Source organism: Sapajus apella, unplaced genomic scaffold, assembly GCF_009761245.1.
Source record: "Sapajus apella isolate SASKATOON/1434 unplaced genomic scaffold, GSC_monkey_1.0 scaffold4, whole genome shotgun sequence".
Classification (NCBI taxonomy): domain Eukaryota; kingdom Metazoa; phylum Chordata; class Mammalia; order Primates; family Cebidae; genus Sapajus; species Sapajus apella.
Window position 1 is genome coordinate 50,506,335 of NW_022436944.1, and position 25,013 is coordinate 50,531,347.

Consider the following 25,013-nt stretch of genomic DNA (forward strand, 5'->3'; position numbering starts at 1 on the left):
AACAATGGAGTATGAAAAGGTTATTGAACATGCTAAGTCTAATACTTTAACACTCTTCAGTCATTCATCTTTTAATGCACAGCTTTAATTATATTCATAACCTTATCTTGTGAACTCTACACCCACACCTATGAATTCTGTCAATTTCTCAGTGAAATAAAACTGTCCTAGAAATCGAGGACCAGGGTCAGAGATAGAATTAGAATCACCCACTCACAGGAGAAATGGAGGAAGTGTTTCCACTGAAAGGCTGCTGATTCCCAGATTCTCTAATCTAAACCACTTAATAAGCTATATTGACATTTTGAAGCCTAGGAAAGGGAATGCTGTACAACCCTGGACTTCATTCTGTTTATTCCCTATGAGGCACGGAGCAAGATAAGAAACAAGCCTCTCAAGTTAAAAGGAACACAGAAACAAATATATATATATATATATACACACACACACACACACACACACTATACACACACATATGTGTGTATATATACATATATATGTATATATATCACAGAAACATATATATATTTCCCAAATTTGTTCCCAATTTTTTTTTAACTGAAAAGCACCCCAGTTCAGGTATCTTGAATAAAGAAAATTTGTCACAGATGAAAACAAAAAAGAAAACTTTCCAGTGTCTACCAAGAAAAAACTAATATGGATATTATGTGCAGTTTTACTTTGAAGACTAACAGTTTATTAATTTATTAGTAGAACCTGTATTTTTCTTTCAATTGTTGTGCCTTGAATTACATATAGATATATAAAATGTCCATCCTTGGCTAATGACACAAATGACTTCGGGAAGTGAATTAGGACTATTGCTCATTGAAAGGGCCATACTATGAATTGTTTGCCTTTTATTCTAATCTCTAACTGAGAAAAAAATAGAATAATTTTAACTTTTGAGATAAACTTTCAGCCTGCATAAAACATACATCTTTATGAAGTAAACATCTTATACAGTTTCTCTCTTTAAAAATAGCTTTGACATGCTTCTGATGTCCTTAAATATTTGTGCTACAGATGCCATAGTTATATTTTTCAAAGAGTGGCTCAGGGGCTTCTGAAATATTAGATATCCCTTTGCTGCCAAAACATCAGTGAGTATTAGATCATTACAAGGTTTTTCTTTTTTTTTTTTTTTTTTGGCTCTTTTCAGTTTATTGCATAAGATTTTTCTTAAACCACTGTTTCTCAGATTTTACTGTGCATCAGAATTCCCTGAAGGGCTTGTTAAAACACAAAATACTAGGCTTCTCCCCCAGAGCTTCTGATCCAGTTGGTCTGCAGAAAGCCTGAGAATCTGCATTTTTAACAAGTTCCCAGGTGGTGCTTTGATGCTGATATTCCAGGGACCACACTTTGAGAACCAGTGCTTTAAACTGTTAGTTTATAAGTTCTTTAAAGAGCAATGTAAGCTTAGAATCCAGAACCCACATGGCATGGCGCTTCTTAAACTCTCTTCAGAGCTGTGTTCCGGGGACATTCCTTGAGAAAATCATTTTTTTAAAAAATGTTCCTTTAGCAACAGTAATGCCAAGGCAGCTAGAGAGTCTTTAATATTCTTTGCTTAGCTGTTTGGTTTTGCTGGGCCTGGACTGGTAAAATTCCTATTTCTCATCAGAAGAGCTGCAATCTACTATATATCTCCAAGATGTTTTGGATCTAAACTCTCCCAGGACAGGATCTATGCCTCTGGGGGACCAAAGCCACAGCTACATGTCTCTACCCAATAAGTCTATCTCATCCAGGAGGAAGTCCATGTCCTCCCGGCTCACTTGCGGGCTGATCACCACCTGGCGGAAGAAGTTGACCTTTCCCCTGTGCGGCTGGTAGCCCAGCATCAAGCTTCCCTTCTTCATCATCCTCTCTTTAATGGCTGGGGCCACCTGTGTGGGGAGAAAAGGGGAGGGGGGTGAAAGACCAGAACACCAAGGCATTTCAACAGCATCTTCACTAGCCATTTGACATTTACTGGGAATCCACTGGTGTGGATCCCATTCTCATCCCGTACACTAAGTTGACACTAATAATAATTATGGAGGACTTATGACATATGAGGACTGATTCAAGTGCTTTAGACATATTAATTAATCTTCAGAATAACCTTGAAGAAGATACTACTACTATGTCCATTTATGGTCGAGAAAACAGGCACATGAAGATTAAATAAATATCTCAAGGTCCCAGACATTTTCTCCCTAAGCCCATACTCTTAATCATAAATCATTATTCAATGCTGCCTCGTTAAAAACAAATCAGGTGTCCACAAGGATTACAGTCTCATTCCAAAATTTGTCTTAACTAAAAAACACACCAGTTCAGGTATCTTGAATAAAGAAAGTTAGTCATAGATAGGAAAAAAAACAAACAAAAAAAACCTTCCTGTTGTCTACCAAGAAAAAATGTGGATATTATGTGCATTTCTATTTTTGAAGACTAATAGTTTACTACTTAATTAATAGAACTTGTATTTTTCATCAATTATTGTGCTTTGAAAATGTATGGCTAAAGTTCGTAGAAAAAAATGAAAGTTAGATATTATTCTCACATATGAAATATAAACACTGTCTCTAATTAAGAGATGTAAATGTGGTAATAAACAAGTAGAAAGCCCATATTTTTAAAGATCTGTAGCTGACATGAGACAACAGGCCCTGATAATCCAGATGCACAGATTTTTCTAAAAGTCTAATGTTTGAAGAAACTAGTCTAATTTAAGAACCACATGGGAAAATCAGTCCATTTTCCAATCAGTAGTATGACCCCTCAAGAGCTAAGTTATAAACTTTCAAAATAATGAAGTTCATTTTTTATATACTAAGTTAAAATATTAAGAATGCACGTTTACTATCTTGGAAATACAAGCAAAGTTTTTCCACCTGAAATTTATTTTAACTCTGAAAACTTTTTGAGTGTGTCCTATGCAAATATGTGGAGAGAGAACATAATGAGTTTCGATGCTTGCCTTCTAAGGAAGATGAGACTTATTTCTCCAGGCAGGAGGAATGCATATAGAAAGAACACCAGGCAGAGTGTGCTTTTAAACTCCTTGGGTGAGGGTCATGAATCTTGGTTCTCATGAGCTCTCATGAGCTCTCTCTCTCACAGTGTGACAATCCCAACCCGCTCCAGTTTTTGAACATATCCACATTTTGTCAGCAAGTCAAACTACTTCATCTGCCACTCACCACAGTCTTAATCTGCTCCAAAACTGATGGAATAATTGAGTGTGTTAGACCTCTGAAGATATTATGTGTTGGGCTTAACCACAGACCCTTCTCAAGGGATGTTCAAGGGTGATTTTAACTCAATACATTTTTTTTTTCCATATGTGCTCATTTTAGAACATAAGCCTCGCAAAACATGGACTACACAGTGCCTATGATAACAAAACAAACACCCTATTCAGCAAAACCACATTACCATTGTAGCAAAGGATTGGAAGTTTCTTACGGTATAACAATATACGGAAAGAAAATATATGGGTGTAAAGAAAAAGTGTAGAAAAAGATGATGTTGGAGGTCAAGCTAGTGAAAAAAGCATGGGCCGTCAGGTTCTATACATTTCTGGATGTGTGACACATTTTATTCTGAGCTTTCTAGAGTTTAGAAAAAGGTAATTAAACAACAGCCTCCCTTCACTTAAAACGAGTGACAAATGTCCAGTTGATACTGAAAGCTGGAAGCTAGGCGGTTAACTCTCTACTATATTTATGCATAGTTGCTTGAAATCCATGAAATTGTATGCATTGGTTGAGTTTTCTTCCAAATCCATTTATGCAAGTAGTATTTGTCATTAGAATTGTAAAATAACATGTAAGACAAAGATAGATGAATGCCAAAAAAGTGATTTGTACAAAAACTAAGTTGAGTTTTTTGGAAAGACCAGATGAAGGGGGATGGCAAAGCATCATTGTGGTCACATTAGGTGGGGTAAGAGAACTGTAAAAGCTTTTGAGAATCCAGACTGATGCTGTGCTGAGATCACTACACAGGTGTTTGAGTACTGACTCCACTTGAAGAAAGCTGAGCTGCCGAAGATGGGTGATTCTCAAAGAACGGAGTTTATGCAAGAACAGTGGAGGGTCCTCTAGTCATCAGACCTCTCCTTAAGAAAAGCTTCACTTGCTTTTGAAAAGTATTTGGAAATCCTCGCTAGATGGAAAAAACCTTTCCATCAAAAGATGGTAACATAAATGTACACTGATATACAAATAAAACGCTAAAAATTTAAATACAGATATACAAATATTAAATGGGAAAATATTCCACATCATGTATGTATTACATTATTTTCTAAGAGTATTTGCTTTAACTGACTAATCCTCCTCACCTTAGGTAGGAGGGCTTCTCATGCGTATGTAGATATAAATGGGGCTTCATGCATAAGCATGGGGGTGTGTGGGCATGTGTGTATACACATGTTAATGTGCAAACTCACATATAATTTAAACCTCTAACCCCCCATACTGTACTGCCCTTAAAATCTCTCTGGCCACAGAGCAAGGGAAAACCATGCTTTGACTTAGGTTCTTGATGAAAGTACATTTGTTTTTAATTCAAAGAACAAGTAGCCTTCGGAATGTAAACTGTGAGAAAAAGACAATAATACTACCCGTGCTAAATCAAGATTAGGAAGATCTGGTCTACATGGACCAAATGTCTGGCCAGAAGGGCCGCAAACGATCATCTTTGGAGCTTACAGCTTGCGGTTCTGTGGTTCTTGTTTTTGAAATCAAAATTCTCTTCATATTCATCTCCATCATCCTCCAGGTACCCAGGGTGTAACTGGCTCTGGCTTATAGCCAATTTTAAATTCAAAACAGGCAAGTTCTTGGCTCAGGCCTAATTTGCATAGTCTATTCCTGTTTTTAATACTTCTATTTTTTCTTCTAAAATGGTATTTTATTCCTTATCTTTGGAGAGCATTAGAATTTTGATTCTAGCACATAATGTATCTGAGGCTCACATGAGGCAGTTATTAAAATGAATCTGTCGCGTTTGTATTTCTTCTGAGGAAGCCAGAAATATTTTCTAATGTGAACAAGAAAGGTAAAGGAAGAGGGCACCTCGGATGTTTTAATATAAAGATACTTTGGATGTTTAAATTCTTGCTCTTGTGTAAAGCACATGCATGAATTTCCCTGGGCAAAACACAGGGAATGAAAACTAAAAAACTAGAAAACTTCTAGGACAAATTTTGTTACTGACTTTCTGAGATTATAAAGACATAACTAAATATATGACTCAGAGAACTAGCTAAGCAAAGGTTTGACAGCACAACGCACTTTTATTTATGAGTCTATAAGATTAATTCCTAGAGGTATTTGCCACCAGGCAAAAAAGGAAGGTCTCCCTTGTCTATGAATACTTCATGGGAAAGAAAGTAATAAGCAACACTAAAGCTGATATTCATCAAATCTCCATCACGAACTATTCTGCTGGTAATCGTTCTTGTTTTTAACGAATATTTTACCAGTTCTTTGCAATTTACAATGTTCTTTCACATGTCTGAGTCCCATAAACTCAAATTAAGGCTTATTTGGAAGGAATCCACATTTTGGCAATTTAGGGACCCAGCACATTCTCACTAAGCGTCAGCTTATCACCTTTGCACTTAAAAAAAAAAAAATCAACCATTTTCTATTTATGAAGCTTCGGGCATCACCCAGTGCTAGGTAATTTGGATATTCCTTTTCGCCGATCACAGCAGAGAAACAGTCCCAATCTGACGGGATGGCATGGTCACAGGAGGAAAATATGCATGAACTAAATGTAGGTATCTAAATATCACTCCTAAATAGGGCACACGTAGAGGAAAGCAATTTGGCCGGAGTGAGATTGCTTTCCGGCTCTCAATTATTTTACCGCTGTGTTTCCTTCAAATTGTAAATCAAATTCTTTCCTTGTGCCTCAGTGCACTGGTGTCTGCATCTTAAATGGAGGAAGATCCTGACATTTCTATTTGGATAAACAGTGACTTAATCTACACATTTCTGTAGAATTTCTGTCTCCCCACCCCCCACGTTGTGTTCCATCAACGATTTAGTCATTTAAATAGAGTTTTGTTGTCACATCGCTGTAGCACAAAATAGGATTTGATATGTAAAAGTTGCTTAAACCCAAGGAAAAAATAAAATAAAATGACTTTCTTTCTGACCGAGTACAGCAATTTGATAAAAAGCTTCTGACCATGCATCATTGTTGCCTTTGATTAAAATAAAATTATAATTTCTATAAAATGACATTTCTTCTTAAGAGCATATTCAGTGTTTAACAAGAACAGTTTTTAAAAAAATACGAAGTGTTTTTCAGGGCCGGGCTCGGTGGCTTACACCTGTAATCCCAGCCATTTGGGAGGCCAACGCAGGCGGATCAGTTGAGGCCAGGAGTTTGAGACCAGCATGAGCAACATGGTGAAACCCCATCTCTACTAAAAATACAAAAATGAGCTAGGCGTGGTGCTGCATGTTTGTAATCCCGGCTTTTCAGGAGGCTGAGGCATGGGAATTGTCTGAATCTGGGAGGCAGAGATTGCAGTGAGCCAGTATCACGCCACTGCACTCCAGCCTGTGTGATGCAGTGAGACTCTGTCTCAAAAAAATATAATAAAATGCAAAGAGTTTTTCAAATTCTCTCTTGGGAAGGATCAGTTTTGTTTTTTTTTTTCCCAATGCATTATAAACTAATACTTTTGTAAAATACAATAAAAATCAATTACTAGCAAAATGAAATAAAAATACAAGCCCAATTTTGTTTATTCTTAAGTTTAGTAGTAAAGTTAATCTGTTAAGCTTGCTATAAAAGTTTCTAGATGGAAACTGAGGATTTCCATAAATTTCTTATCGCAGACTGGTAACACAGATGGGTTGGGATTGCTGCTGGGGCTTTCTTCCAGTATAGTTTTTCTGGAACAATCACAAAAACTAATTTGCTTTCTACTTTCCTCCCACATAATCCGGGTTCCCAATATGTCCCACTTTCTGTGTCAACTTGAGGAGGGTTTTGCTGAGCGGGATATTGAAATCTCGTTCATGGAAAAAGCTGGCATGCAATGTTCATGCTTGTACCTGGCACCCAAAACTATCACTGTGGACTTATTTACCTCCTTCCCTCATAAAATCATTTTTCTCTTTCTTTTCTTTCTTTTTCTCTTGCTTGCTTGCTTTTTCTTTTCCTACCTCCCTTCTGCCCTTCCCCCTCACCCTTTCCCTCCTTCCCTCCTTCCGTCCTTCCCTCCTTCCTTCCCTTTCTCTTTCTCTCTCTTTCTCTTTCTTTTCTTTCTTTCCCTTTTTTTTTTCTTTCTTTTCTTTCTTTCCCTTCCTTCCTTCCTTCCCTCCTTTCTTTCTCTCTTTCTTTCTCTCCCTTTCTCTCTCTTTCTTTTTTTGTAGTTTAGGGTCATCTTAGATTTTCTGAGGCCAAGTAGAGATACACCATGTATCAAGGCAGGGGCCAGAATTCAAGGCATGAACAACATCAAGGGGAGAACTGAAGTGGGAGGATTTCAGTCCAGAAGAATTATTAGCATATCAAGACAATTCAGACTTTGATGGGCTTTCCATGTGCCTCCCCCTTCTGAGAGGGTGCACCAATGCAGTAGCAATCTAGAAGGCAGAGTTTTCCCTGCCTCAGTCTACTCAGGAGAAAGTAGCCGCAGTCCTCAAAGGCTGAAGCTGATTAACTACTGTATCTGAGAAAAGCCAACCTAGAGAGCCTTGAATGCCAACTTCTGCAGATGTGAAAAATTAGACATGTGAGAAGGCATGAAATTCCTTTATTTGCTTATTAATTTTTCTGGTATTTATCTTCATAACTAAAGCATTATGGTTGGCAGGGAATTTAAGTTCATCAAAACCATGTTAGATCAGAAAGTCTCATATAGATTTACATCTCTGTTTTCCTTTTAGTTTCAATTTTTGTTTAAGTATATTCTTCAGTGGAAAAGTGGATTTCATGTGTTTCTGTTGATAAAAGAGCTCAACAATATGTCTCATACAAGTACTTCTTAAAATCTAATGAACATTCTTATCTCTGAACTTCCTATCTGATCATAAATATGAACTGAATTATTCTACCTGTAAGTATGAACTGAATTTTCCTTTACATGTGCAGCTCACAACATGTAGAGATGGATTTTTGATTTGGCTAAATATATATCCTCCAGTGTGTAACCTCCATGTTAGCCGGGAAGGTTGTTATTAAATGAACAGCTGTTGACAGAAAGCATTTCCTTATGGTCTAAACATATGATAGTGTGAAAAAGAAAGGGATTGTTTTAGTCTTATAGAAAAAAGGTTTTTGTGGTAATGGTTAGCTTTACATCTTTAACACGTACTAAGTGGAATGTCTCACCAAATTTAAAAAAAAAAAAAAAATGCTAGCCCACAATATAGAAGCTTTCTTATTTGTATTTCCAAATATGTCTGCGTAATTTGTCCCTTGTCCCAAATGAGACATCCTACGTACCAGACATTTGCCCTTCCAACACAGCTTGCTTTTGTCCATAGCCATAAACTGCAGAAATTTTGATTATCCTTTGTCATGTAGTCAATTTCCATCCCCATTAAGGAAGAAACTACTACTTGCCAAAACAAGTACTTTAGCACCTTCATATTTCTTAGAACGCCTGACAATTTAAAGAGGGGAAAATAATCACTTTCTTAGTTTATGTTTGGGTACCATCTAAATCTCTCCATTTTTTTTCTTCCTGATTTAGTCTTAGGTAAAATGATCTTATTTCTCGGTTTTTTCATCAAGTTACACATTTTCCTTTTGGAATAGAAAAACAGCAAGAGCACTGCCCTTTACTGAAAACTGGTTGATCCATGAAGCAAAGAAAACAAAATCTCCCATTGCATTGTGTAGAAAGAGTCACACTCCACAGTTTAACCTTCTGGGCAATTGTTTGGTAATGAAGAATTTAGAACATTTTTCTTAAAATTCCAAATCAAATGAAATTATTGAATATATTTTTTTCTCCTTTAAATTGGTGTTTTGGCTGTATAGTCTTAATGAAAAAAGAAAATGCGAACGTTGACAGCAACTTTATTCAAAGCAATACAGATGTGCTTCAAGTACAGAATGGATAAACAAACTGTGGTATACAATGGAATACTACTCAGCAATCAAGGGGTATAAACAACCAACACAACATGGATGAATCTCCAACAGATTATGCTAAATGAAAGAAGCCAGACTCAAAGGCTACCTTCTAAATATTTCCATTTATGAAGTATTCTGGAAAAGGCAGAATCAAATAGCTAGAGAAGAGATGAATAGTTGCCGGACTTGGGCTGCGGGGAAATGTGACTGCAGGTCCTAGGGAATTGTGTGCCTCAGTGCACTGGTGTCTGCATCTTAAATGGTGGAAGATCCTGACATTTCTATTTGGATAAACAGTGACTTAATCTACACATTTCTGTAGAATTTGTCTCCCCCCGCACCTTAAGTTATGTTCCATCAATGATTTAGTCATTTAAATAGAGTTTTGTTGACACATCGCTGTAGCACAAAATAGGATTTGATATGTAAAAGTTGCTTAAACCCAAGGAAAAATAAAATGACTTTCTTTCTGACCAAGTACAGCAATTTGATAAAAAGCTTCTGACCATGCATCATTGTTGCCTTTGATTAAAATAAAATTATAATTTCTATAAAATGACATTTCTTCTTAAGGGCATATTCAGTGTTTAACAAGAACACTTTTTAAAACAATACAAAGTGTTTTTCAGGGCTGGGCACGGTGGCTCACACCTGTAATCCCAGCCATTTGGGAGGCCAACGTGAGCAGATCACTTGAGGCCAGGAGTCTGAGACCAGCATGAGCAACATGGTGGAACCCCGTCTCTACTAAAAGTGCAAAAATGAGCTAGGCGTGGTGCTGCATGTTTGTAATCCCAGCTTTTCAGGAGGCTGAGTGGAATAATGGGAACTGCGTGGCTCAAGGATTTTGGGGGACTCTACCACACGTCAGATAGAACATATTTAAATGTACCCAACATACTTATTAAATATAATTCTTATGTAATTCTAGAAGATTTCAATTGAGTTGTGATTGACTAACTTAACATAATCTTTTGTCATGTTTCATTTTTTAGTTTTCCTTTTCCATTTTGGATCCATTTTTAAAACTAGCAAATATTTTTATGTGGCCCTACTGAATTCTATGCCCTCCATGCTTATTTTGCCTGATGATTAAATAAATGAGCTCTGTTCACACTAGTGTGATCAAATATCTACTTTGCTCAGGAGAGATCCATTTTATACCTCTTTTCCTGTAATTATCAATAATACCTCTTTTCACGGCCATAAGAGTCCCAGTTCAGATGATAAACTTTATGGATTAGATCGACCATACATAGACCAACAGGCTAGCTTAGACTGACTTGTGACCCAATTCCTAAAATTCTCTGTGACTTTGGGCCAATATTTAGTCCCTCTGGGAATAATGTTTCTCTTCCATTCAGAGCTGATAATCCTTTGCAGGGTCCTTATGTGGAATAAGTTAAATAATAAGAACTTAGTGTGTATAGCGCTTGGCATGTTAGGCACTCAGTAATAGGAACTAATATTATTCATTTCTTAAAATAAATTTGTTTTTAATCAATTTACACTCACCTGTGGACTTTAATTACATTATTTCATTATCTCTTGAGACATGAACATTTGCAAGTGCTACAGAAAAACCTGTCATAATTTATTTTCACCCCAAAGTGTCTCAACTCTATTTAAATATTTGTGAGCGAGGCTACAAGTTTGACGTTTCAGAAATTAAATATTGCACCTCATGTATGCCATTAATCTTCCATTTAAGTTCCAAGATTTTTTCAAACATTGATAAAGTAAACTTACATTTTTCCTTTAAAAAGTAACACAGTCATTGATCATCTTCCAGATTTTTTGCAGGGAAGTTTTTCATTAAAACGTATGGGCAGGGATGAGTTTTTGTTGTACTCTAGAAATTTCTATCTGTTGCATAAGTTGTTAGAATACAAAAACATTTTATAAGTAAAAAAAAAGTTACTTCTTCTTTGACCCATGAAAAGGCCATAGACTTAAAATTCATGAGCTTGTTTTAAGCATGGTGCATTCTCCTTGTGCTTTCTTGTCATTTATGTCTTTATCAAAGAAAGGTTGAAGAATACTATTTTGTATTTCCCAAACGTACATGAAAATACAAGTCGCCTAGATCCAGGCCCCAAATCAGAGCAGCTAAATTTGAATTTCAGTCAGATAAGCCTTGTGGTCTGTATATTTACCAGGCAACCCAAATGCTTTATTTCATAATGTAAGTTTGGGAAATACTCGTGAATGATGGCCTCTTACTTAGGACTTTGGGAGAGGCAGTGGTGAGGTTGGAGGTGAGAGATGGTGAGAGGAGTTTAGAAAAGGAAAAGCAATTTTGCCAGAAGAGGAGAGAGGAAATTGAGAATTTCCTTTTCTTGCATTGCTTCTGTCGATTTTGTAATAAAACAAACCAGGAACCTTCAAAGAAGTTGTTAGCCAACATTTTGTTAATCATAAAACCCAATAAAGTGTTTAAAACACTTAACCATGGCCCAGGAAACAATGAGCTTCTTAGTTTTGATTGCTCGAAGAATCACTTTTTCTCTCTTAATATATTTTCCGCCATTTTTTTTTTACCTAATTCTTCTCTTACTCCTTTATACAGCCCTTACTCATTTCCCCTGATACCTTCCCTAATCCATAATTTAGAGGTAAAACGCATTAGTATAAGTCTCTCAAGCTTAAATTATGTAAAATTGGTGGTCTATAGCCCATGAAATCATATGCATCTAAGATCATTTTAGCTTGGCAGAACATGAAGAAGTAAGCCATACTTTAATTGGACATACCATTTTCAAATATGAACTTTTACCCTTATTTTCCTCCTGGGTATATCTGAAAATCAGACATGCACAAAGTAAAAAAAAAAAATTGCCTCATTCATGTTCTTTCCAATACAGATGAGCAAAGCCACAGATACAAAGGGTTTAGAAACCCCAAAAGCCAGAAGAACACAGTGAGCTTCACATTTGGTGTTTACAACGTAGCGACGACGATGACAGCAATTCAGATAAACCTAATGTCAGTCGTATATTCAAGGCAGCTGAAATGAACAGTCATAAAAACAAACCAAACTGAACTGAAAGCTTTAGCTGACGAATGGACACGATAAACATTTTATACATTCTATAAAGCAAAAGCTTAATACTCAATTGTGTCTCAGCAGCCATCTGGGCTAATAGCTCCTGAGTAACTGTTGTGGGCCAACTCCCAAATTTCCTCCTATGTTGAGAGGTCCCTGTACTGCTCCCTAAATGCAGTTATTCAGTAGCTCTCTACCAGAGGTGGTACCAACTCCCCTGGAGCATTCAGAATCACGGCAAAGCATTTTGGATGGTTGCAGTGACTGTGGAGTGCTACTTGCAGTTAGTGTCCCATGGTTAAGGGTCCCAGACACCTCACTATGCTAAAAATAAATCTGCCCAAGGAAGAATCATGTTATCCAAAACGCCAGTAGTGCCTCTGTTGAGAAACCCTTTTAAACCCCCATAATCCCCCTCGACACCTCTACACTTTTCCTTGACGCCTTCCGAGACCTTTCAGCTTCTCTGAGGAGTCATGAACCTTGCTTTGGCCCAGAGCAAAGTAAATGGGATCTTGAGTGGCTTAAAGGTATGTTCATGTTGTTTTCCAAGGATTAGTAACATATTCAGTGAGGATCACTCCACCTGAGAGGAGAGAATGAGTACAATTCCAGGTTCCTCTTAGGTTTGATGGGCAGTGGTCCAATATTTCTGAATATTGTGTCTGGCCATTTTAGCAGAAACACAGTGCTTTAGTTCCAGCACTTCTGCCTATTACAATAAGTGGGTCATATTCATGAATTTTTAGCCACACAGATGCCATATTCACACGTTACCCACACACTTAGTGAGATGAGCACCTGAAATACACTCTATAGCACATGAAAATTATGATTCATTTTCTCATGGGTTTTCTCAGGGCAACTTTCTTTGAGAATCCTATTACTTTTCCATCTTTGGCATTGGGAAATTAGCAGCTAAAATTTTATCTTTTGATTTATTCCACTCTAACTAGCTGCTGACAGCCAACGAGGCTCTTCTGGGCATAAATGCAAAACCCCTACGTAGCGGCGCAAGCACAGATGTGGAAAGCAGCCCCCGTGTTGGCACGGCAATCATTTGACTTTGTAGAACCTGCACATTAGGCTTGGGAGGCTTAGCTTCCTGAATTACACAATTACTGGTTTTATAGTAGATTCAGAGGCCTGGTAAGGCAGGGGGTAAAAAAAGAAGTGAGCCCATGGTGTTATGCTGCTCTGACCGTAGAGACATCTTGTTCTGCACAGACTGCCCAGACATTCCAATTATGCCTTGGTGAGATTCCTGTATCCACCAGCCTGCACCCTCCTTCCTGTGCCTGTCCTCCTGGGTGACTTTTTACCTGCCCCCACCAGCCTGTGCCCACCCGCCTGCACCCATGCACCTGCATCCTTATCTTGTGTATAGGTTTTTTTCCACTGATTATTTGCTTCAGGAGTAAACTGAAGTCTAAATTATCTTTTTGACTTTTTTATTTGGTTGAATACAGGTGTTCATTACCCACACAAAGTTAGTTGCACGCACACACACAGGATGTGTTCTCAGCTCTCCCTATACCTTCTCTTTGCATCTCTATTTATAAGTCATTTTCATATGTTTTACTGCACTTCTTTACTGAGCTGCAGTGCCTCCTAAAACACCTTGGTATTCCGACCTCAGAGGCAAAACCTGAACTTTGAGTCATATGTTTCATGTACCTTACTTTACTTCTGTCTCTGTATCAAAAAAAAGCCACCATGAGGACATTTTAAAATAATTATTATTCCTGTATTACTCATAAAAATATTGAGAAAATCTTAAGTGTGTTTGTTCCTCCTTGAAATCTTTACAAATACTATTAAAAAGTCCTTAGCATTAATGTTGTAAATATTAAGCAACAGTTTTTAAAAGCGATTTAGACCATTTACTTAAGTAATGAAATGTTTTTGATTTGCACATTTTGGGAAAGTTAATGAAAGCAAGTTGCACATTGTTTTTTGTGGAGCTCGCTCAATACTCTGACCTGATGTTTAAAGTCGGAAATTCCTCTTCCCTCTAAGTCATGATGTTTCTATTGCGTCCAGGGGGCTACAGGCGACAAAGGGATAGAGGGGCTCCCACAAGAGGAAAGAAGAAAGCAAAGCAGGCAGGACCCACCTCTGCCTAAACTAAGCTCTGCTTTACCTGCTTCATATGTCAGAGTTCTACATAAGAGTTTGTTTGACAAAAAGGGCTCTGGCATTTAAAAGACAGAATTTGAATTCAATTGGTAATGTATTTTTGTTATCATTTAAGATCTTTATTTGGGAATACCTGCAAAATAGCCCTTAAGATGTCAGCTAAGGGAATTCCTACATGCCCCGTCTAAGGGGAGAAAGTTGCTCTTGGAGTCTGGCATTCTTTCCCAATTTGAGGAAGTTGTGAGAAAGGTCCTGGAGGGACATGTTGCTTTGCTAAAACCAAGCTTCTTTTGCTTAGGAGTTTAGGGTAAGTGACATGGTGTCAAGTTATGTTCAAGTCAAGTAATGATAATAATAAATTACTGTTCACATAATTGAACCTCTAAGTAGGTCCTAAAGGAGTTACATAACAAAGCACTATCATCTTCCCACCAAAGCGCTCTTTTTCTTCTTCCAGGTAATCACTATTAAACTTCGACTTTCTTACTCTCCCACATGTACCCCTAGGGTTTCAAATTATCTACTAGCCATTTGAATGTCTTCTTTTTGTGAAATTCCTATTCATGTTCTTTGCATATTTTTGTTTTGGGTGATTGTCTTTTTCTTACAAATTTAGAAAAACCCAGTTATTATTAAGAACATTAATTGAACTGATTTTACGTGTTGCGAGTTATCTGCTTTTAACTTTGTTTTTAGTTATTTCCTGAACAATTTTTATATTTATACAAACAAACATATATGAGATTTTCATATTTATACAAACGTATATATATCTCACATATGTTTGTATAAATATAAAAATTATACAAACATATATGTTTGTTATATTTATACAAACATCACATATATGTTTATATATGTGAGATATAATGTATATATGTGAGATATGTTTGTATAAATATAACAAACATATATATCTCACATATACATAAATCTCACATATATATGTGAGATAGGTTGTTTCTATAAATATATATAGGTGTTTGTATTTTATATATATTCTTATATATCTGAGATAGGTGGTTTGTATAAATATTATATTTGCATAAATATTATATATATGGTTATATATGTTTGTGTGTATTCCAACATTGGTGTTATACTTAAGTGCTCTCTGCCATACCAAGATTACAAGAATGTGTGTTATTTTCTGATTTGATTATGACACTTAAACTTTAATCTGTTTAAATATTCAATTTTTTTACCTTGCATAAATTAGAGATACACTCCTATATTCCCACATTGAACCAGTAGTCTCAACACTGCTGATGGAACAAGCCTGCCTTTCCCGAGGATGTACTACTGGAAACATGTTCGATTCCTATAAATACTTGGGCCTAAGCCTTCTATTATGTAAGACTGATCTGTCTAGTCTCAGAATAATGCAAGTTGTTTTATTTATATAATGTTATAATATGTTCAATTCCTAGAGAACTCCCCTCTCAAAATGTTCTTGCCTGTTATTACCAATCTAGTCTGAAGTGTTTTTGATGAGTTTAAGAAATCATTTAATTATTATGATTAGAATTCTATGAAGTGCATGTATAAATTAGAAAAAAATTAATCTTCTCACCTAAAATCATGGTGTTTTTCAGTTTCAAAATGAGGTAGATTTAAAAAATATGACTGCAAGTGTTTTGACACTTTTCTCAAAGAGATTTCTTGAATGAGAGAGGACTTGTGCACATGAATCACCAGCAGGCTGCAGTGGAAGCCATCCTGTGTGACCTCCAAGGCAAGGTCAGGAGAGCTGGACTATCATCCAACTTGTTCTCAGGTAAATTGCCTCTTCCAAGCTCAGCTCTCCTGAGCCACCATGAGGAATCTCAGCCACATGGAGAGGCTTCCTTGTAGGTGCTCTGATTGACAGTTCCAAATAAGACCTCAGCTAAGGGCCAGCATTAACCACCAAACTTGTGTGTGAAGACGCTTCCAGAATATTTCAGCCCAGACAGTAAATCACCCTCAGCTATTTTAGTCTTTCCAGATGAGACTCCAGACATCATATTCCCTCTGTGCTTTGTCAGAATTCCTGACCCACAAAATCCACGAGCATAATAAAATATAGCCCAATGCTGCTACATTTGGAGTGATTTGTAAAACAGAAATTGTTACTGGAACATTAAGAGTTTTTTTTTCTTTTTTGGCCTTAAACTCTTATAGTTTTCTTCCATAGATACTATATATTTAAGTCAACGCTTAATTATTTAATATACTTTTGTTATTATGGTGATAAAATTATGCTGACTAAAAAGCTACCTTCTGATGTAATTTTTCATTTTCTAGCTCCTAGTTTCTTACCTTTTAAGTAGTTATTCAACTTTGTACATCTACTAAAGTTCTAAAAGTATTTTATTCGATGTCCTTAGGTTTTATAGATACACAATCACACAATTTAAAATGAACCTATTTGGGTCTTCTCCATTCAAATATTTTAAAATCCATGTCTTTTCTGGTCATTATATTGGCTACTACTCCCAGAACCTCATCAACTCACGGTGGTGAAGCCAGACGTTGCTAATTTGTTACTGAGTTTAATGGGAAGGCATTTCATGTTTAATATATATTGGTCTAAACGTAATACAAGAAAACAAAATAATATGACCATGAGATAACCTCTAAGCCTTACTATTAATCTAGAAGGTCATTCAACGTGTATATTTTAACACATTTCAAGTTATTTTTTTTTTTTTTGCACCATTTAGGCGGGGGAAGTCATTTTGGATTATGTTTTTGATTTACTTGTTCAGAGATAGAAAGAAAATGATGAAATTGCTTTTTAAAGCCTGCTTTTGCTTAGCTTTAGAAATAATAGAGTTCTGCTGAATGGAGCAATAAGAATGGACCCTGTGCGGGATCCTGTGTGCTACACTGGCTGACTAATCCATCTCCTCAGACGGTTTTTCTGAGTCCAAAAATGCGACATAAATTTTTTTTTGACCTGCGTGAGTAGATTATTGTGTGGCTTCCCGAAATAATCCTCTCATCTTTTAACACAGCTCTGACCCAGTTTGAGAGAGTATCTTTAATATCTTGTTCTACTTCACTGACCTCGAGGCAGAATAGTCAGAAATATATGCATTTAACAGGCAACTTTCATCTTCAGGCTCACAAAAGGGTCGGCTTTCTTTAAAAAGGAAATTGAAACTTGTATCACCAGGCAGCTTTTTAGACGATTTGACTTTCTGTTTTATAACTCCAGCAAATAGGAAGCAGAGACGTGGTGTGACCGAAGTGCCTCAGAATAGTGCATTCCAACTGATGGCAGCAAATCAGCAGCTGTCACAGGGTCTGCTTCTGCCTCACCATTGATTATTCATCGGGTCAAGGGCTCTCATCCCACAGAGAAAAACAGAAACCCATGTACAGTAGACAGGGAAAGTGGGTTGCTAGAACAAAACACAGAACAATAGCCCATCCAGCAGAGTGGGCTCGGGAGGCACTTCCAGAACACAATAACTCTGAGAATTTGTAACACACCCGGATTACACAAGTGGGTGCTTAGGAGCATGGGTGTTTTCTAGTTGGTAAATGGGAAACTGCTTTTTATGGGTATGGCCTGTGGTACTTTTTTTTTTTTTTTTTTTTTTTTTAGACAGAGTCTTGCTCTGTTGCCAGGCACCTGGCTGGAGTGCAGTGGCACGATCTCGGTTCACTGCAACCTCTGCCTCCTGGGTTCAAGCAATTCTCCTGCCTCAGCCTCCCAAGTAGCTGGGACTACAGGTGTGCGCCACTACGCCCAGCTAATGTTTGTATTTTTTAGTGGAGACCGGGTTTCACCATGTTGGCCAGAATGGTCTTGATCTCCTGACCTCATGATCTACCCGCTTCGGCCTCCCAAAGTGCTGGGATTACAGGCATGAGCCACCATGCCTGTCCGGCCTGTGGTAAATGTTATTATTATTCTTCATTATTGAAATGTCCTTCTTGGCTTTGCCTCATAATCCACACACAGGGCCTGGCGCAGGAGGAGTACATATCTCTGTTCCATTGCTAAGTGACCACTTCTGAGCTGAAAGTCATTGTGTGTTTCTGGCAGGCTTTCTTTCTCCTTTCCCTTTGCCACAAGATTAGCATTTCCGAAACAGGGGGTCTTTCTTCAGTCTGGATGCTGGGGAAAGACCAGGTAGCATAGCAGAGCTGTGACTGACCCCCAGGGCATGAAGCTTGATCAAGAAATACACCTTTGTATTATAAACAATTGAGTTTGGGCTGGGAAAGGTGGGTGGGGGGAGGGAGGCTTATGAAACCTCAATCATATGACTCAAACTGAGGCATATTTGGTTAGATCTAGGTGAGTTCTACTTTAGAGGAAATCCTGGTAACTCTTGTTTGTTTGGAAGTTATAGCTCTAATTAATTTTCTCTGCATTCAAAGCCCCCAAACCCTGCATTTAGATACCATGCATTTAGACTTCCTTAGGCAAAGTCCAGGCAACAAACTGATGATTCTAAGCTATTATTCAAGGAGTATCTGCCATCATAAAGGTAGTTTAGTCATATAGATAATCTCAATCTATAATACAAGGGTTGGCAAAAATAGCCAGATAGTAGCTGGGTATGGTGGCCCCTAATCTCAGCACTTTGGAGGCCAAGGGGAGAGGACGGCTGGAGGCCAGGAGTTTGAGACCAGACTTGGACAATATAATAAAACTCCATCTCTACAAAAAACTTTAGAAAAAGTAGCTGGGTGTGGTGGCTCATGCCTGTGGTCCCAGCTACTCAGGAGACTGAGGTGTGAGGATTTCCTGAGCCCTGGAGTTTGAGGCTGCAGTGAGCCATGATCACGCCACTGCACTCCAGCCTGGGCAACAGAGTGGGGCACTGTCTCCAAAAAGAAAGGAAAAAAGCTGGTAGTAAGTATTTTAGGCTTTGCAGACCATACAGTTTCTGTCGCAGCCACTCAGGTCATAGGTTAAAGTAGCCCTAAATAATAGAAAACAAATGATAGTGGCCGTTTATTTACTAAAAATCGGCAATGGGACGTGTTTTGCCCGTGGGCTGACCCTTGCTGTAGAATAAGAAACACCAACAGCAGTGAAAAAATTCTAAATAACAAGCCTAATGAAGAATGTTCTACAACTGTGTTTGTATGGTTTTAAAATTAAAAGCTACCCAGGAGCCACTGAAGTACATGGTTAAGTTCTTGGTTTTCCTATATGTAAAATAGAGATAGTAAAATCTATTTCATAAGATTTTTGTAGGAATTAATTAGGATGAAATATAAAGTGTGCATGAGTGAGTAAGTGCTCACTGAATTTCAGCTTCTTTCATCTTTGTGCTACTATTCAAGACTCAAAGTAGATTCTCAGTGAAGGCCTATTTAATTCATGCCAAGTTAATGAATGAGGTCAAACAGTAATAAGGTGAAGCAGAGAATCCTTTTAAGTCAACATTTGCTGAGCAATTTAAATTTACGGTAATGGAGAATAAATATTAATATATGTCATGATTTACATGTCTATTAATTAGATCCCTAATTATATTGATCTGACATGGAAATGCCTTATTTTTATTGCAGGGGTACATTTGGAATGGTAGAAGATAATTATCTGTGTTCCACACCCAAATCATGAAATTCTGTCCTGCATGGACAAGGGATAGAAAATAAAACCGTATTGCTATCTGCTATATTAAGAAGCTGCTCAATTAAACAGAAGTCAATTTTGTTATTCATTAAGCTCAGATTGGGACATCAAATTTTGTCTCAAAAAGCAATGAATCTCAATATGTTGCTCCATGTTCTATTAAATAGCTTTTATCATGAATAATTAGTGTCAAATGTGCTCAGGAGCTCATGGCCCATATTCATCATCTTTGGTGCCTGGGCCATAGTGAAAATTGTTGAGATACCCGAACGACCTCTTTCTTTTTGTAAATCTAAATGCCACTAGAGAAAAGTATATTTATTTTTCCAATATATTTTCTGTCTAATTTAACATTTAAAATCTATCTTCCTAGGCCTTCACTTGGAGTTCATCCTGTTCCAAAATATTAAAATTCTCTCCCCTTATTCTTTCCATTTCTTCTTCTTTTCATTTTTTGCATTCCCGCTCTACTGCCCAGGCTGGAGTGCAGTGGTGGGATGCTGGTTGACTGCAGTCTCCACTTCCAGGGTTCAAGTGATTCTCCTGCCTCAGCCTCCTAAGCAGCTTGGATTGCAGGTGTGTGGCACCATGCCCAGATAACTTTTGTAGTTTTAGTAGAGACAGGTTTTCACCATGTTTGCCAGGCTGGTCTCGAACTCCTGGCCTCAAGCTATCTGCTGGCCACGCCCTCCCAAAGTACTGGAATGACAGGCATGAGCCATTGCACCTGGCCTCCATTTCTTCTATTGCCTATATAATGACTAACATTTTTAACAATCTCAGGATGTCTGGTCTGTCCACATGATGGATAATATGACATACATCAAGACACACAATTACCTTTGAAGACATCAGGTAATGTGTGAATACCTCCCCTCCTGAACTGGTTGTAAAAAAATAAAGATAGAAATATTTTTTGTAAAACCTGGGCATATGCTTCAGGAGAGTTCCACCTTATTCACAGAGTAGAAGAGATGTTTAGGGTGAGTGAAATTTCTCTGAGGTGACAGCATTGTTGTGTACTTGAATCAACATGTGGGGAAAGGAGTACAGAACTGGGAAATGACTTAATAAGCCTTGATTCCAGATGGTAACGTAATTGACACATAGTGGCGGGGGAGATAGCAGCAGCTGTGCCAGGCCCCCATTCATCTTGCATAGTGTTTCCAGAATATGGAAAAGTTGCCTTGGCATCACCTGGACATGTTTCTTAAAATTACACGGGTACTACTCACTTCAGGCCTACTGAGCCTTCAGTGTCTAAGAAGTTGTTTCTAGAAATACAATCTTTACCAAATTTTCCCATAATTCTAATGTGAAGCCAAGTATGGGACCCTCCTTATTAAAGGAGCATGAAGAACGTGAGAGATGCCAATAGTCATCGCCACCAATATTTTCACAGGGGCATGAGAAAACAGCACCAGGGCACATCTCACGGGGTGATAAGGCGACAGGCGGATCAACATTTGTTACAAGGAATTTTCTTCTCTTTTTACTTTGTACCTTTCCTTCAGCTGGGAGCAGTACCTAATCCTGGGCCATCAGATTTCTTACACACAGAAATGCCAACACATAAAAAAGACATATGCTGGAGAGGCAAGAAAAAAATTGGTATTAAGATAATTGACAATAAAAATTTCCATTAAAATAATTGAAAAAAAGTGAACCGGATCTATCCTATGTACAAAACCACTGTCTATAAATTCAACATTGCATTTCGGTGTTCCTGAGGGCCAGCAATGCTGGGGAGTGAAAATGAGATATGTGAGTTTAAGCATTAAAAGGCAGAAGGATACTGAGAAATCCCTCAGTGAAAGAACACAATTTAGGCCAGGAATTTTCCACTCTTCATCCTCACAGGCCCTTTTCGGTGCCTTGTATAATTATAGCAGACATATAGGAATGTCTCTGGGACAACATGCCCGTCAGGTTCCTGCATTTTTCTTTTTACCCCTCGGATGATTTTTACTATCACAGGCCTGGAGTACGTGATTTGCATATGAAGCATATGAGCAGATCACTCAATTAGAATCAGGCTTTGTTCTGTTTATGTTGACAACCAGATGATTACAAGAATAACCAGGTCATTGTTCCCTCCCAGCGATTTAGCGTCCAGCACCTTGGGTTGTCTGAAAGTTCTTTCCAGGGAGCTGCCTCTAGACCTTAAACATACCATGAAAAATATGTCTCCTTGGCTACTGACAATAATGAATCAAGTGTATATATGTATCTATAAAAATCATGGTGTATTTGTTTATCTAAATACTAGAGAAGGAAGGGTAGGAGAGACTGAAAGAAAGGTGGAATTGAGTCTGACATTTCATAAACTTCTATTAAAGGGTAAATTCACATCTATCCATGCATTTCTTTGGACAAATGTGCAAAATCCTCAAATCCAATTCCTTTTCTTTCTTTTAAAAAAAGTTAATTTATAATTTCCTTTGACATGAAGACCCTAGACATGGCCATATCTAAGAGAACATGAACCAAAGATGTAAATAGAAACATGCTTGATCAATCTGCTTTCTTGGTTTATCCTAGTCTGTAAATATTTTCAATCTATTATCCATCTGTCCACCCTACTCTACTAAACTGATCCCAGTTCTCGTCAGGATTGTGGCCTGTGGTTTAACTGACTTCCTCTGTCAGGGAGTTAAAGTGAATCTGTTCCTGATTGACAGCACCAGCTAGATCATTAGGGCCACCAATGATGAGTTCAGCAAACCTCCCTGCCAAAAACACAAACCCATTCAATGGCTTAAAAATGCTTCCCGTCCAAACTATCCCTCAAGTATTTACAAGTATATCCTACAAAAAAATTCAACAGCATGCAAACCTAATTACTCCAGATAGTGATGAAAAGTCCAGTCCTTCTTGAAGCCAGAGAAGGGAAGTTAGGTGAGTTAGAAAGGGATGGCTTTGTGTTTTTCTCACCTTCCTCCTGGACCAAATCCATGGCACAGACATTATGGATTGATTTGGAACACCATCTAGTGAAGGATGTGAGGAAGTGCACGAACACAGAAAGAAAAATCCCACAGTCACTCCTGATTCAATTCGTTTAACATTTCCTTTCAGACTATTTTAAATGGTTCTGAAATGAATAATGATGTAACTTTTTTTAAAGTTATGAAAAAAGCAAAACAAAATGACCAGTGTGTACTCCAGTACCAACCAGATTCAGCTGAGTCCACCGGCCTTTCTTAGCACTTTCCCACTGAATACAGTAAGGCTGTCAGAAGCACTCCCATACAGTTGGTACAATCAATAGTCTCCTTCTGCCAGAATGGCAGTGTCTGGAATGGCACCAAGCGTTTTGAGAAGAATGATACCAGGGCACCAGATTTTCAAACAAGCATCTATCAGTCAAGGTGTTTTTCAGTTAAATGAATGTGTAAGAGGCTTTAGCTATCAAAAAATTTAAAAATTTTCTGGAACTCAATAGCTTTTATCACCAGAAAATCGGTACCAACAGCACCTATTTCGCCGTGTGCTGCACAGTAAAAGCATTCAATAAATATAATATTGTTCAATAGCTAGAGGTGGCAGCTACAACTTTTAACCTGGGAAGAAAGCTGAATATAATTCAACCATTACATTCTGAATTCTTCTATATAAAAGTGTGTCCTCAACTTACTTATTTATTTTTGAACTTCTCAACTCCACATTTCAATGTCAGACCCCTTGGAACGTTGATCCGTGTGCTGTTAGCATTGAATAAATATGATATGCCTTCCTCTAAACTTCCCACAGAGGTTAAAAAAAAGACAAAGCAAAACAAAATCACAACTCCCCACATTCAATATTGTGGATCTTTTACCATAATTAACTATCAATTCCCTAATCAATCTTGCCTTCATGTATCTTATTCTGACTTTCAGGAAACGGCAGTGCACCATTCATGATTGGAAGCTTGCTTTGTGTTTTCTAGCTGTTGCTCTGAAGTCACATGGTCAGCCTGCCATTTGAGGTATTATAGTCTCTGTGAGTAATTGATTCTAGCCAGTCTTAAATGGAAATAAATGCTGTGTTTATGTTGCTCAAGATGCTAAATTTTCCTTTCTAGGTGAAGCTAAAAAGGTTTCATAAGGTCTGAAAGCCTCAATGAGAGGCCACTAGGAAGATGATGACCTCCCATTACACCTTGGTCTTCTCTCTCTAATCGGAAGAAGACTGGCCAGAATGCTGGAGTGTCTCTCACTGTCTCCTTTCAATGCTTCTGTTGTCTGAAACAATGACTAATTAGCTGTCACCGTGTTTAATCCAGCGATGAACGAACTCATGCCTATTTTTAGAAATAGGTGACTCTTGGGGCATTTCTTCAAGAAGCCAACACTTTGGACCGGTGGGACCTACTTTGATCTTAGAGAACAGAACAGGTTTCAGACATTTCAACTGTGCTTCCCTGATTGTGTGTGTGTTCCTTGAAATAATAGGGAAGGAAGGTTTTGACCTGGCAACACATTTTCAATCTTTGCTAGGCAACACCTGAGAAGCACCTGAAGGCAGGCAGAAGGCCTCTACTGAGCGGCTTAGAACACCACAGTTCATTCGCCCCAGCTGCACCAGACACGAGCTCCCAAGGCCCTCTACTGAGGATGATTAGATGATTAGCATGTCTCTGCCCGGGGAGCGGCAATAAAACATGAAAACAACTATGATGTAAAATGAAAGGGTTAGCTGTCATAACTGAAAAACTGTGATGGAGATTTAAGACAGGGTATTCTACAGCCAATGATCAGGGCCAATGGAGAAGAATGCTTTGGGCAGGAGGTTTTGTACTTTAGACAAAGGTCAGGAGATCGTGCTGCCACTCAGCTGTGTGTTGTGTAGGCAACTTATGATCATTCAGGTTAAAGTACGTGAATTTGCAAGTAACTCCTCCTCCACGTGCTGCCTCTTCATCAAAGTAAATTAGGAAATACTGCAGATTATCCCCACATAATATTCCTCTCTTGCTCTGAAATGTTTTAATAAAAATGGGAGAGAAGGCATTAAAATTATAATCAGAAGAGCACCTAACTGGGGAAGCTGGTTTCCTAGAAAAGGACTTATTTCTCTACGTTGTTGTTCTGGTGTGAGTATTAAAAGAATCCTTTTTGCTTTCAAAAATGTCCTGAATTGGGCAGTTCA

The 25,013-nt window shown here is 37.9% G+C and overlaps 1 protein-coding gene across 1 annotated transcript in view; it reads right to left on the bottom strand.

The window, feature by feature from the left end:
* Positions 1-1,504: 1,504 nt before the first annotated feature.
* Positions 1,505-25,013, bottom strand: part of GADL1 (glutamate decarboxylase like 1) — a 155,433-nt gene continuing 131,924 nt past the window's right edge. The window contains exon 15 of the mRNA XM_032268398.1: positions 1,505-1,892. Within this exon, the coding sequence (XP_032124289.1) occupies positions 1,719-1,892 (174 nt within the window). The 3' untranslated portion in view covers positions 1,505-1,718. The remainder of the gene's footprint in view (positions 1,893-25,013) is intronic.